This window comes from Symphalangus syndactylus, chromosome 18 (genome assembly GCF_028878055.3).
Source record: "Symphalangus syndactylus isolate Jambi chromosome 18, NHGRI_mSymSyn1-v2.1_pri, whole genome shotgun sequence".
Taxonomy (NCBI): Eukaryota; Metazoa; Chordata; class Mammalia; order Primates; family Hylobatidae; genus Symphalangus; species Symphalangus syndactylus.
This window is the reverse complement of record NC_072440.2, coordinates 24,410,509-24,424,262: the sequence shown is the minus strand read 5'-3', so window position 1 is coordinate 24,424,262 and position 13,754 is coordinate 24,410,509. Positions and strand designations below refer to the sequence as shown.

At 43.6% G+C, this 13,754-nt stretch overlaps 1 protein-coding gene across 1 annotated transcript; it reads left to right on the top strand.

Annotated features, from left to right (window-relative positions):
- The first annotated feature begins 2,262 nt into the window (after window positions 1-2,262).
- ARL6IP1 (ADP ribosylation factor like GTPase 6 interacting protein 1) lies at window positions 2,263-12,596 on the top strand. The gene is made up of 6 exons (XM_055253819.2): window positions 2,263-2,558; window positions 5,166-5,299; window positions 5,951-6,070; window positions 8,658-8,775; window positions 9,551-9,635; window positions 10,883-12,596. The coding sequence occupies exons 1-6, from the start codon at window positions 2,523-2,525 to the stop codon at window positions 10,999-11,001; spliced, it is 612 nt and encodes a 203-aa protein (XP_055109794.1). The 5' UTR covers window positions 2,263-2,522; the 3' UTR covers window positions 11,002-12,596.
- Window positions 12,597-13,754: the final 1,158 nt, after the last annotated feature.

Here is a 13,754-nt window from a genome sequence, read left to right as displayed (position 1 = left end):
TTCTGCAGCAAAAGCTGATTTCCCAAAAGTAGAAATGTCAGTTTTAAACCCTAATAACCCTATACTCTCTCTTTTGGAAGTGACTATTACTGTGGGTCTAGCAAGATCACACACCCAGTGCTCAACATATTCACTAATTATGTGGCTGCTGATTACTTCGATCTTTTTGTCTTTTTTTTTTTTTGAGACAGATTTTTTGCTCTGTCACCCAAGCTTCAGTGCAGTAGGTGCAATCATAGCTCAATGCAGCCTCAATTTCCTGAGCTCAAGGGATCTTCCCCGCCTCCCCGTTTGTCTTTTTTTTTTTTTTTTTTTTTAGGGCATGGAGAAGAACCTGCTCTTCAGACTCCATAGCTTTAAAATCTCTCCAAATAGCGTCTCTGTCAACTGGCTGTATCCTGCCTATACAACTAATTTACCCCAACATTCTCCAAAGTGGCACTTTATTGAACAGTCGGCTTCCCTTGCAAAGACTTTTTTTCAAGTGCTTCTCCCTGATCCAGATACTTCACTCCCCCTTCCCCGAAAGACCTACAGCAAATTGACACCCTTCTATGAAATTCACAATGCTCTTGCCCTTGTCCAGCTCTCTTAGGGGCAGTATGTGGTCTGCAGCTATGTTCTCTCACATTTATGACTTCCTTGAACATTTAAGAACCTGGTGGTTACTTAAGGAACATTTTAAAAATAAATTTAAATTCAATGGCCGAATACAAATGACCATGAGATTGGAAGTTAAAACCTGTAAAAAAGATAAAAGGTTGGAAGTTAAAACTCTAGTTAATTCACCTGAAACAAACATCTGATCAGGACATTTGGCATGATTCTGTTTGTATCAAAAGATGAGAAATCGGCCGGGCGCGCAGTGGCTATTGCACTACAGCCTGGGCAACAGAGCGAGGCTCTGTCTCAAGAAAAAAAAAAAAAAGATCAAAGCACTTGTTATTGCATTTGAAATCCTGGATAGAAAAGATGTACAAGTGCCTCAACACAGTTCCTAAACTGCCTAGGAATTCCACTGCTTGTGAGAGGGTTTACATATTTTCTTAGCATGACCTCTAATGGAAGAAAGGTCGTGTCAAGAACTATCCTTTTGGCCGGGCGCGGTAGCTCACGCCTGTAATCCCAGCACTTTGGGAGGCCAAGGCGGGTGGATATCTTGAGGTCAGGAGGTCCAGACCAGCCTGGCCAAAATAGCGAAACCCCATATCTATTAAAATACAAAAATTAGCCGGGCGTAGTGGCGGGTGTCTGTAATTCCAGCCACTCGGGAGGCTGACGCGCGAGGATCACTTGAACCCGGGAGACGGAGGTTGCAGTGAGCAGAGATCGTGCCACTGCACTTCAGCGGGGGCAACGGAGCGAGACTCCTTCGTCTCAAAAAACAAACAGAAAAAGAATCCTGGCCGGGCGCGGTGGCTCACGCCTGTAATCCTGACACTTTGGGAGGCCGAGGCGGGCGGATCACGAGGTCAGGAGATTGAGACCATCCTGGCTAACACGGCGAAACCACGTCTCTACTAAAAATACAAAAAATTAGCCAGGCATGGTGGCGGGCGCCTGTAATCCTAGCTACTTGGGAGGCTGAGGCAGGAGAATGGCGTGAACACGGGAGGCAGAGCTTGCAGTGAGCCAAGATCGCGCCACTGCACTCCAGCCTGGGCGACATAGCGAGACAACGTCTCAAAAAAAAAAAAAAAAAAAAAATCCTTTTGGAGAGGGAGCTTTAGTTTAAGTAACTTAAACATCCACGTATAATAAAGCCACTTAGAAGGCGGCGCATTTTCACACGTTCTCAAACCAGGCCTGGGTTTTTCCGCCCAAGCTAAGGCCTTATTCCTACTGGGTAGGAGAGAAACATTGCAGCAAAATCCACACAAAGAGCTCTTTTCACTTGTCCTCAAAACCTCACGGGTCGCAAATCCGGGCTAAACGGCTCAGGCACCTAGCTAGGGCACCGGGCCGAAGGTGTAACGGATCCCAGCCGCCTCGGGGCCAGGAAGAGATGAAGTGTCGCAGGCCCGGCGTCCCCGCCCTCCGCCTCAGGCGACGGAGCATCTCTCTCCGAGTAGCCCATTTTCCAGAGAGTCTCCTCGGCTGCGAGAGCCAGACGAAGAGGGCCCCAAAGCCACCGCAGCGGCAGGAGCGGGGGAACCACTGACGGACCGCGCCCCCTGCAGCGGCGGTTGAACCGCTTCCCACGGCCCTGGGCGGGGCGTCGCGCAGTCTCTGGGCGCTGATTGGGCACTCCGTGTCCCCTCCCCCTCGGCCCGGCGCTGCCTCTCTCTCCTTTGACCTCGATTTCAAGCCATGCGCTGAGCTTCGGTTGGCCCGGCTTCCTTGAGGCGTGAGCTCGGTCTGTCCAATGAGGAGCGAGCGTCGTGGGGTCTGTCGGGAAGGGCGGCCGACCGGTATAAGTAGCCTGCGGGGCGTTCCCTCGCGCTGTGGTCGCCGTGCGGGTCTCGGTTGGAGGGCTCGTTGTGAAGGTGGCCTGCGCTCGTAGAGACTGCATCCCCCAGACGATGGCTGAGGGAGATAATCGCAGCACCAACCTGCTGGTGAGCCCTGGCCGCCTGTCCCCCGGGAGCCGAGCGAGGCCTCCAGACGTCCGTGGGCTCAAACACCGCGGCCTTGTCCCTGTCACCCGCCGTGGGCCCGGCCCTTCTCTCCAGGGGCAGGCGACGATGCCTGGCTCTCGGGCTTCTTGGGTGACTCCTAGGTGTCGAACCCTTACCTTTCCTAGGGACGATGCGCGACGGGGCGAGGAGGGCGCGTGATTCCTCACCGCGAGTAGGAGTCGAGGAGGAAGTGGGAGGCAGAGGGGCTGCGACACTAGCCTGGGGTGCGGGTGGGGGCAGAAGGCCTCCTGGGGCCTGTCCAGCGCTTTCGGGGCCCAGGCCCCAGCCGTATTCGACTTTCCCCGTCTTTGATCTTAACCTGGATGTGCCTGCCTTCTTCTCCCCCTAAAACTTGGACAAGGGTGGAGGGTCAAAGGACTACTGCCCAGAATTTCTCTTAGAGCTGGTACAACTTAAAACGACAGGGAGGCTGCGAGCTCACCGTGGGGAACCGGGAGCGGGGTCCAGCTGAACAGACAATGGGATATCTTGGCGTTTGTCTGGAATTTGGAAGTCTGGCGGGGGTGGGGTCACAGGACTACTGGAAACAGCTTTAGAGTGATAAGCAGGGATCCGAAGGAACTGCAGTGAGATGGTATCATAGGCGGACACATTTTTATTTGTTATGAATTTAAGCGCACCATGTGGGCAAAAAACAAGAGAAATATCCTTGCGTATTCTCAGTTACCCTTCCCTAGTGACTGCAGGTCACATACCAGCAATCAATAAAGGAACCAAAGATTTACTTAGGGGCTTTTGAACTTCCAAGAGCCCAGACGCTGGCCAATGACGTGACTTCAGGGCAGTTTTGATTGTGCGTGATTTTATATTTGCTTTTAGAAATGGCATGGTTTGTTCCTTTAAACACACACTCCTTCTAACATAGTTAGTCCTCAGCATGGATCTTTTTAAGAGGATTAATTGAAGCACAAAGAAGTTGCTCAAGCCCTGTTGAAATGACAAATCCTGGGCTAGAGCTCCTGCTTCCCAACTCTCTTTCCAGCAGAGCAATATAACTCTAAGGAAAGCAAAGCCTTTGGTCGTGGATTTCTTGGATGCAGATCGGTTAACCTCTGTGTATCTGTTTCCTCCTTGGTAAAATGAGGACACTAATAACACCTTTTTTAAGGGTTGTTGGGAAGATTAATTGAAGTATAAATATAAATGCTCAGCAGAGTGCCCACACGTAGTAGTCTCTTCTTTCACTAGTATTAAGCATGGAATATAAAGTCAGAAATACTGAGATCACACTAGTGCTCACCGTGGCACAGATAGCGAGCGTCTTTGTTAAGATTAAGTGCCTTGTTCTGTCATTTGCATGATTTCCAGTGAATGACTTTTACAAAGAAACAAGGTCTCAGCCCAGGTTGGTCCCGATCTCCTGGGCTCAAGCGATCCCCGCCGCCCCCCACCCCCTACACGCCAAGTGCTGGCTTTACAGGCACGATCCACTGCATCCAGCCTGATAACATGGAGACACTTGAGTTTCTTATTCTAAATTTTTCTTCCTTTACCAAAACCAGCTTTAAGGGCTTTTGCCACATTAGCTCATCCTAGAGGCCCACTTTCGGCTGTTGAGAGTCACAGAGAAATTTGAAGTATAATCAAAATGACATCCTAAGTGGTAAGAAACACTGTATTGAGGAGGTATATTGACCCTAAAATGCCACTTTAATTTGGTGAAAGTAGTTTTCCTTAATTGTCCAATGAATGTCAGCATCTGAGTGATTCCATTACATAAAGAGCTATTTTAGAAATTGAATGCTGTTCAGCGAAATTCTTTCCTAATGGATTTAGAAGGGTTTAAATCAATAAGATGACAAAAACAACAGATCAATTCTAGCCATCTGAAATAAACAAACTTAAAGTTATTTCATTTTACTAATACTCTGGGCACTGCCACGATTCCCTGTATGACTTTGAGAAAGTAAACCATTTTGAGCTCACTTTCTTTAATTGTAAAATGAGTCTAATTATTCCTACCTTGTGGCTCTCTGTAAGGATTAAGTTACATCATGTATATAAAGAATAGCCCAGTGCTTGGACTAGAAAAGTGACCATTAAAAGGATATTTAGGCTGGGCCTGGTGGCTCACACCTGTAATCCCAGCACTTTGGGAAGACAAGGTGAGTGGATCACTTGAGGTCAAGAGTTCGAGACCAGCCTGGCCAACATGGTGAAACCCCGTCTCTACAAAAAATTAGCCGGGCGTGGTGGCGTGCGCCTGTAGTCCCAACTACTCAGGAGGCTGAGGGTAGGAGAATCACTTGAACCCGGGAGGCGGGGGCTGCAGTGAGCCGAGATCTCCCCACTGCACTCCAGCCTGGGTGACAGAGCGAGGCTCCGTCTCAAAAAAAAAAAAAAAAGAAAAACCCATTGGGTTTTCATCTTTGAAATTGCAGTTTTTCAGAAACCAACTTGTTTAAAATTGGCAATTTGGTTAAGAGGTTATTTTTTGTATTTGGAGCTTTAAAATAATTGAAGTCTATGAACCACAAAAACGTGGAGAGTGATAAAATGATCACTTTAAATGTCGGTGGTATTTAGGCTGCAGAGACTGCAAGTCTGGAAGAACAGCTGCAAGGATGGGGAGAAGTGATGCTGATGGCTGATAAAGTCCTCCGATGGGAAAGAGCCTGGTTTCCACCTGCCATCATGGGTGTGGTTTCTTTGGTGTTTCTGTAAGTGAGCTATTAGATTACTATGGGTTGTGCTTCTTATTAATAAAGACTTTTTAATATATAGCTTCTATTTGTGGGAGTGCCTTAAGTCTTCTGTAATATATAACCCATAAAGAACCCATAAAGAATGTGTTTCTCATAAGCACTTGTAGTTTCCAGAATTTGTAGTACTTCTGTAAACTTGGTAACCTAAAGCACTTGAGTAAATCAGTGACTCCCAAACTTTTTGTCCTCCAGACCCTTAAACTCTTTTTTTGTTATTATACTTTAAGTTCTGGGATACATGTGTAGAATGTGCAGGTTTGTTACATAGGTATATATACATGTGCCATGGTGGTTTGCTGCACCCATCAACCCTTCATCTATATTAGGTATTTCTCCTAATGCTATCCCTCCCCTAGTCCCCCACCTCCCTAAACGCTTAAAAAGTAGTGAGAACTCCAAAGAGCTTTTGTCCATTGATATTTACTTAGCCACTGCAGCTATGATATCAGCATGTCACAAAGCCTCTGGAAAGCCACTTGTGAGAAAATTAGAAGAAAAATGGCCTCTCTGAGAGGCCAGTGGGTTAAGTGAATAGTTAAGTTAGACATGTTTAGTTAGGAGTAATAATGACTATGTTTTTCTAACCTTTATTAATTTTTTTAACAGGATTATCTACTATCTAGATCCATCTGTTCTGTCCGGCGTTTCCTGTTTTGTTATGTTTTTGTGCTTGGCTGACTACCTTGTTCCCATTCTAGCGCCTAGAATTTTTGGCTCCAATAAATGGTAGGTAGCATAATGATTTGGCAGTCTCATTTCTGTGTAGTTACTGAACTTGGTGGCTGATTAGTGTGCTGTAAATAAGCAGAGATAATTGTCTAACCATCAGACACCTAAGCATTAGATTTATTGCATTTATGTGAAGAATGTCATAACTGATTTAAATATAAACTATGAATTTTCTGTACTCCATAGTTCTTTTATGGTAGATGTACATATACATTTTTACATTTCCATTGATATTTAGGATAGTATAATAACTTCACAAATTATTTTTGAATGAATACAGAAAAGGAAACTGGCAGATTTTCATTCAAATTCATTTAGCAATTATTTATTAAATGCCTGTGGAATGGCAGTTAACAAAGTGAATACCAAGTGTTTCCGAAGAGGTTCAAGCTGTATACACATGGGTTGCTGATTTTATTTATACCGTTCTTTTTTTTTTGAGATGGAGTCTCGCTGTGTCGCCCAGGCTGGAGTGCAGTGGCACGATCTCAGCTCACTGCAAGCTCCACCTCCCAGGTTCACGCCATTCTCCTGCCTCAGCCTCCCGAGTAGCTGGGACTACAGGCGCGTGCCACCATGCCCGGCTAATTTTTTTTTTTTTTTTTTTTGTATTTTTAGTAGAGACGGGGTTTCTTTTTTTTTTTTTTTTTTTGAGACGGAGTCTCGCTCTGTCCCCCAGGCTGGAGTGCAGTGGCGCAATCTCGGCTCACTGTAACCTCCGCCTCCCGGGTTCACGCCATTCTCCTGCCTCAGCCTCTCCGAGTAGCTGGGACTACAGGCACCCGCCACCACGCCCGGCTAATTTTTTGTATTTTTAGTAGAGACGGGGTTTCACCGTGGTCTCGATCTCCTGACCTCGTGATCCGCCCGCCTCGGCCTCCCAAAGTGCTGGGATTACAAGCGTGAGCCACCGCGCCCGGCGAGACGGGGTTTCACCATGTTAGCCAGGATGGTCTCAATCTCCTGACCTTGTGATCCGCGCCCCGCCCCGCCCCCCCCCCCCGGCCTCCCAAAGTGCTGAGATTACAGGCGTGAGCCACCGTGCCCGGCCTATTTATACCATTCTTTAAATGGTTGTTTATGAACTCCTCAGATACAGTTAAGTGGATAAGGATCATATTAAAAGTATTTTAACTTTCTCTAGCATGTTGAATTTTGATTGAAATAATCAACCAAAATACATGTTGGAATAGATTTTTTCTTCTCAGCTGCTATTCTATCCTTGGCTGTTTATTTTATTTGGTTAGTATTCTACTTGTGCCTTTGGTTGTTTGTATCTCAGAGGATAGCAAATTGCAAAATAATTCTGTAAATATAAGAATTTTAAATGTGTACCTTATGGATCTTTAAGAACAAATTCAAAGTTTGCTTAAATTGTGATATAATTGACAATATTTAAAGGTGTTTCCCCCAACAGCGGAATGGATTAGTGTTAGGAACTTTGAATTGTTTTTCACTTGCAGTAATGAATCAATGTTGTTGGCTCTTTTGGGCAAGTTTCTGAATGTGCAATGTAACAGAGTTAGCAAAGGAAATAAATCACTGACCTTGGCCTTATTAGCCAGATAACATTCCAGTCTGCTAATTTATAACTCCTAGAGGAAAGTTTGCAGAAATAACCACTGATAGTTTCATGATGTGACTCAGTTATTGATACAGCAGATTTTGTTTTTTTTTTATTTGATCTTACAGGGAAGAAAGAACACTCTTGCATAGCCACAATCTAGCCTTGACCATGGGCAAGAAATAACGTCTCATTGTTAAAAAGAAGTTCCAGGGCTCAGCAGAAATCCTTCTACTTTATCTATCACTGCAGTTTTACAGAGATGAGGGCTAGAGAAGAGAAGGCAACACATCCCTCAGCACAGGGCAATAATAGCAGCCATTATAGCTGTGTAGCAAAGACAGTGCAAAGGCAATTAAAAAAAAAAAAGTCAGAACCAAGAAAAACATTATAAATATAAAAGTTTTCTTGGAGGGTCTCTTGTTGGATTTTTACTGCTGTGCTGTTTGTTGATTATATTTTCCCTCCCTGGGACTAAATTTATAAAGAAGAATTTAGATTTGAGCTGTTAATTGCTGCCTTGTCATCAAATGTATGAAGCCCAGTTGGGGATGTTATGTGTTAAATGCTAGTAGTTAGTATCTTTCTAAAGAGTGTTCAAATACAGCTGTTTGGTGGGATTCTGATAGGTATAGTGCAGAATTTATTAGGATCTAAAGAATATTTAGGAATAGCAAAATCAAATTTATACTGATTTCTCTATGGCCCGTAGAAGTCATGAGTCTTTTACTACCATTAAATAAATGTGGCTTCAGAGCCATAGATGATCATTTCTTTATCATACACACACACACACACACACACTCTCACACACACTTGCCCAGTTTATGTAAAAACTTGCTCCTGTGCGATAAAAGGTGTCTTAATGGTGGAAGGACTTTTCCACCTACATAAGATAATGGTGAAACATTGTTTTTATTTTGATTCTCTTTAGAAGATGGCTCTTAAATTGAATAGGGTGTTGTGTTTTGGTCAACTCTAAAGATTTGTTTATAGCAAAAGGCAAATTTCTTTTTCTAGGACCACTGAACAACAGCAAAGATTCCATGAAATTTGCAGCAATCTAGTAAAAACTCGACGCAGAGCTGTTGGTTGGTGGAAACGCCTCTTCACACTAAAGGAAGAAAAACCTAAGATGGTACTTTTTTTGCTTTGACTTAAGTACAATAAAATTTTAAGATTTGAGTAAATTTGCCTTTTTGTCTTAATAGTTATAATTTGAAATTTATTCATTGGTTAATTCCTAAGTACATTCATAAATGTTTACCTGTATTAATTAGACCGAATCATTTTAAAGTTAAAAATTACATTTTTGCATTTAATTTTTTATTCTAGTAAAACAAAATTCTTCTGTTTCATTTTTCTTACTGAAATAATAGTAAAAGCCATATACTTAGAAAGCATCTGTTTAGGCCAGGCACAGTGGCTCATGCCTATGATCCCAGCTACATGGAAGGCTGAGGATCACTTGAGCCCAGGAGTTCGAGGCTGCAGTGAGCTGTGCTTGCATAGTGAGCTGTTTGCACCACTTTACTCCAACCTTTGTGACAGAATGAGACTCTGTCTCAAAAAAAAAAGGAAAGCATCTGTTCATCTGTTCTCTTATCTGTCAGCTTCACATTGTGAGGCTGCTCGGTGAAGTTATTAACTGAAAAGATTGCATAATTTATATCATAAAATGTTTACATATAGAATTGCAGTAATTCTAGGAAGAAATGTATCCAAATTCTATAAAGTAGATCCAATGGAATAGGTTTTTAAATCTAAGAATTTTTAAAGAAAAGTGATAATAAAAGCTAAATTATTTCCTGAACTTTGAAACACACTCTTCTTCAATTGACAAATAAAAATTACATATATTTATGGTGTCACATGAAGTTTTGATATTAAATTCTTGTTGTTTTCATTGCTAGTACTTCATGACCATGATCGTTTCCCTTGCTGCGGTTGCTTGGGTGGGACAACAAGTCCACAACCTGCTTCTCACCTACCTGATAGGTAAGTCTTTGAGGAAAAACTACAGGCACATCCCGGCCAGTGAAATTTAACTGTAACTTCTTCAGTAAACAACTGAGTACTTCCTAAGTTTTAGACACCGAAAAGGAACTGTGGGAATATAGAAATACGATTATGGTCTCACAGAAAGTGAAAACAATGCAATAACCAAGGTAGAAAGTAATGTGCAAGAGGTAAAAATAAGCAATGATTATTTTCTGAGGTGGAAGAGGGGATGAGAGCAGAAGTTTCCGGGGATACATCCCAGTGGAAGTAACTGGTTTCACGTTGCTTCCTCCCATTACAGAGTTTAATAATCTAGGAACCTACCTTCTTTAAAATGTAATAACTGGCTGGTCACGGTGGCTCAGCCTATAATCCCAGCACTTTGGGAGGCTGAGGTGGATGGATCACTTGAGGCCAGGAGTTTGAGACCAGCCTGGCAACATGGCGAAACCCTGTCTCTACTAAAAATACAAAAATTAGTCGGATGTGGTGGTGCGCACCTGTAGTCCCAGCTGCTTGGGAGGCTGAGGCATGAGAATTGCCTGAACCCAGGAGGCGGAGGTTGCAGTGAGCTGAGATCACACCACTGCACTCCACACACACACACACACACACACCACACACACACACACACACACGTAATAACCTCGGATCACCTGAGGTCAGGAGTTGGGGACCGCCTGGCCAACATTGCAAAATCACATGTGTACTAAAAATACAAAAATTAGCTGGGCATGGTGGCAGGTGCCTGTACTCCCAGCTACTGTACTTGGTGGAGTGAGGCAGGAGAATCGCTTGAACCTGGGAGGTGGAGGTTGCAGTGAGCCGAGAATGTGCCACTGCACTCTAGCCTGGGCAAAAAGAGTGAGACTTGTCGTTGGGCGTGGTGGCTCACGCCTATAATCCTAGCACTTTGGGAGGCTGAGGCGGGCGGATCACCTGAGATCGGGAGTTCCAGACCAGCCTGACCAACATGGATAAACCTCGTCTCTACTAAAAATACAAAGTTAGTCGGGTGTGGTAGTGCATGCTTGCCTGTAATCCCAGCAACTTGGGTAGCTGAGGCAGGAGAATCGCTTGAACCTGGGAGGCGGAGGTTGCAGTGAGCCAAGATCTCGCCATTGCACTCCAGCCTGGGCAACAAGAGTGAAACTTTGTCTCAAAAAAAAAAAAAAAAAAAAAAGTGATAACCTTTAGCAAGTTAATTGCTGCCTCCTTAATGTTGTTTGTTTTTTTATTTTAAGTGACTTCCTTACTATTGCTTCCTGGACTAAACCAACATGGAATCATGTCGAAGTACATTGGAATGGCCAAGAGGGAGATAAACAAACTTCTCAAACAAAAAGAAAAGAAAAATGAATGATTCATCTGCCTTAATCAGTGTGATTAATGCAGCACCCATTGCCCTGGGAACGGTTTCTGCTGTACTATCTGGATACTAAAATGTTACGGAAGTAGCTCTTTGCTCTCCCTCACTCTGCCCTTAGTTAGTAGAAATTCAGACTCGCCAAGTAAGGCTTTGTGCATAGTGTCTTCATGTCGCGTATAGTTGAGTGCGTTCTTAGCAGTTGGCTTCATGGACAACTCATTAGTGTGTATGATTTGTTTTGATTGTTCTTATCCAGCGTTAATTGAATTCTTGCTTTTAGACAACTTCCTTTTTGTAGTGGTGAACCTTGCCCTTTAGTACAGTTCAAGTGAATCTGGATAAGTGTTTATCTTTGCTTTAGTTTAGATACCATGTAGTGGTCTGTGGCTACAGGAAGCTGGTTCTGTCTGCTTCCACAGTCTGCTTAAAAAACTGTCTGACTTCATGAATATAGAGACCAAGGTTACCACTTCTGATGAAGAGACCAATTAAGATTCATTCCTCATTCTGTTTCTTTCCGGTGGGAGAAGAGTCCCCATGAAATAAAATGAAACTGAGTCCATGCGCTAGTACGTGTAGGCCTCTCCCTTGTGCAAAGCTTAGCAATTTGTAGGAAACTTTGATCTTTTTGTCCAAAAAAAGGAATGTCTGACAGGCTTAAGCTTTTGTCCCCTTGCACTTAGACTTGAAGTTAGTAAATCCTTAAAGGCTTTTTAATAGCAGACTTCCAAAAGATTGCATTTAGGATTTCTAGCATACTTTTAATTTCAGATTTTCAGCTGACATTAGCTATAGTATATAGTAGGTTAAGACTTATGTCTATGCCTTTCACTCTAAGACCAGCAAAAGGACAGCAGTCTTCTATGTCTAGTCAAGATTCATTTCAGTAGAAGATAATCTTACCTAATTTTTGAGACCAGAATAAGCCTTTTAAGGTAAACCTCAAAATTCTCATTTTATGGTAATACTGGCCATTTTAGTCCCCTAGGTTTCACATGGGAGATAGTGACTACACTGGTGTCTTGACTTTTTTCCTAGAGATTTCTCCCTGAAAAACACAGGGGCTGTTGGTGAGAGCAGACTTGAGGTGATGATAGTTGGCCTCTGGTCTACAAAGATTTCGTAACTCCTTGGAAAGCTTCTTATAATCATTCTTAACTTCTTGGTAGCTAGAAATTTAGAGTAGTTGAAATCTTTAGGAATGAACTTCTGAGGGCCAAAAAATGTGACTGACGTGGGAACAATTCTTAAACTGATTAACTAGCTGTAATATAGTTTTGTGAATTTATTGCACTGATGTTGTACCTTGTGGTATATCTGTCCCTATTAAATAAGTGTTGTTTTCTCTTTAATATTGCTGTAAACAGTGGTGCCCATTGTAGCATATGTTTGATTTTTTTTTTAATATTTCATAAGAAAACTACCTTAATTTTACCTTACTTTCATTGTAAATTATCCTGTCTTCCTATCTGGATTTTTTTTATGTATATATATTCTACTGATTAACTACTTTTGCAGTTTTAATCCTGTATTATTTCTTCTACTTTGTTTTGTGTAAAAGGGGAAAAAATAAAAAAAGCTGGAATCTTCATGTCTCTCTTTATAACTTAGCCAATATAATATTTATGATTGGATTTTTGAATCTGATTAATGAAGTACACTGTGTGGTCCTTACATGTCTATAAGGTACGCTTTAAGAGCATGGTGGCTACACCTGTAATCCCACCACTTTGGGAAGCCTGGGCAGGAGGTTCACTGGAGTCCATGAGTTTGAGGTTGCATTGAGCCGAGTGTACCCCTGCACTCTAGCCTGGGCAACAGAGCAGGGCCCTGTCTATGAAAAATTTTAAAAACAAAAATAAAAGGTTTAAGTTTATTTATTTAGCAAATATCCAGGCACCATGCTAGAGGGAAGAGGAAATGCAACGAATGGGCAGGGGCCAATGATGACGTGTGAGAGAGGAGGAAGCTCGAAGAACCGGCAGGGACAGAACTGGCTAAATGGTGCCTGTGTGGGCACCTCGTACCCCAGGGCCTTGCTAGCGTCTGGTACATGGGTGCTCAGTAAACAACTGTTGGGTGACTTTTGTCTGAGCTTCACTTATTTTTCAATGAAAAAAAAAAAAGATACTTTAGCTGGGTGTGATGGCTCACGCCTGTAATCCCAGCACTTTGGGAGGCCGAGGTGGGCAGATCACTTGATGTCAGGGGTTTGCGACGAGCCTGGCCAACATGGTGAAACCCCGTCTCTACTAAAAATATAAAAATTGGCCGGATGTGATGGCGGGCGCCTGTAATCCCAGCTACTCTGGAGGCTGAGGCAGGAGAATCGCTTGAACCCGGGAGGCGGAGGTTGCAGTGCGCCAAGATCGCGCCACTGGACTCCAGCCTGGGCGACAGAGCGAGAGTCCGTATCAAAAGTAAACTAAAATAAAAATTAAGGCCCGCGCGGTGGCTCCCGCCTGTAATCCCAGCACTTTCGGAGGCCGAGGCGGGCGGATCGCAAGGTCAGGAGATCAAGAACATCTTCGCCAACTTGGGGAAACCCCGTCTCTACTAAAAATACAAAAATTAGCCGGGCGTGGTGGCGCACCCCTGTAGTCCCAGCTCTTCAGGAGGCTGAGCCAGGAGAATCACTTGAACCCGGGAGGCGGAGGTTGCAGTGAGCCGAGATCACGCCACTGCACTCCAGCCTGGGCTACAAGAGCGAAACTCTGTCTCAAAAAAAAAAAAAAAATGTAGATGAA

Excerpts from the sequence above, each read along its gene's own strand:
- ARL6IP1 (XM_055253819.2), top strand. The coding sequence starts at position 2,523 with ATGGCTGAGGGAGATAATCGCAGCACCAACCTGCTG. Across the intron at positions 2,559-5,165 it reads ATCGCAGCACCAACCTGCTG|GCTGCAGAGACTGCAAGTCT; the intron begins GTGAGCCCTGGC and ends GGTGGTATTTAG. Across the intron at positions 6,071-8,657 it reads ATTTTTGGCTCCAATAAATG|GACCACTGAACAACAGCAAA; the intron begins GTAGGTAGCATA and ends TTCTTTTTCTAG.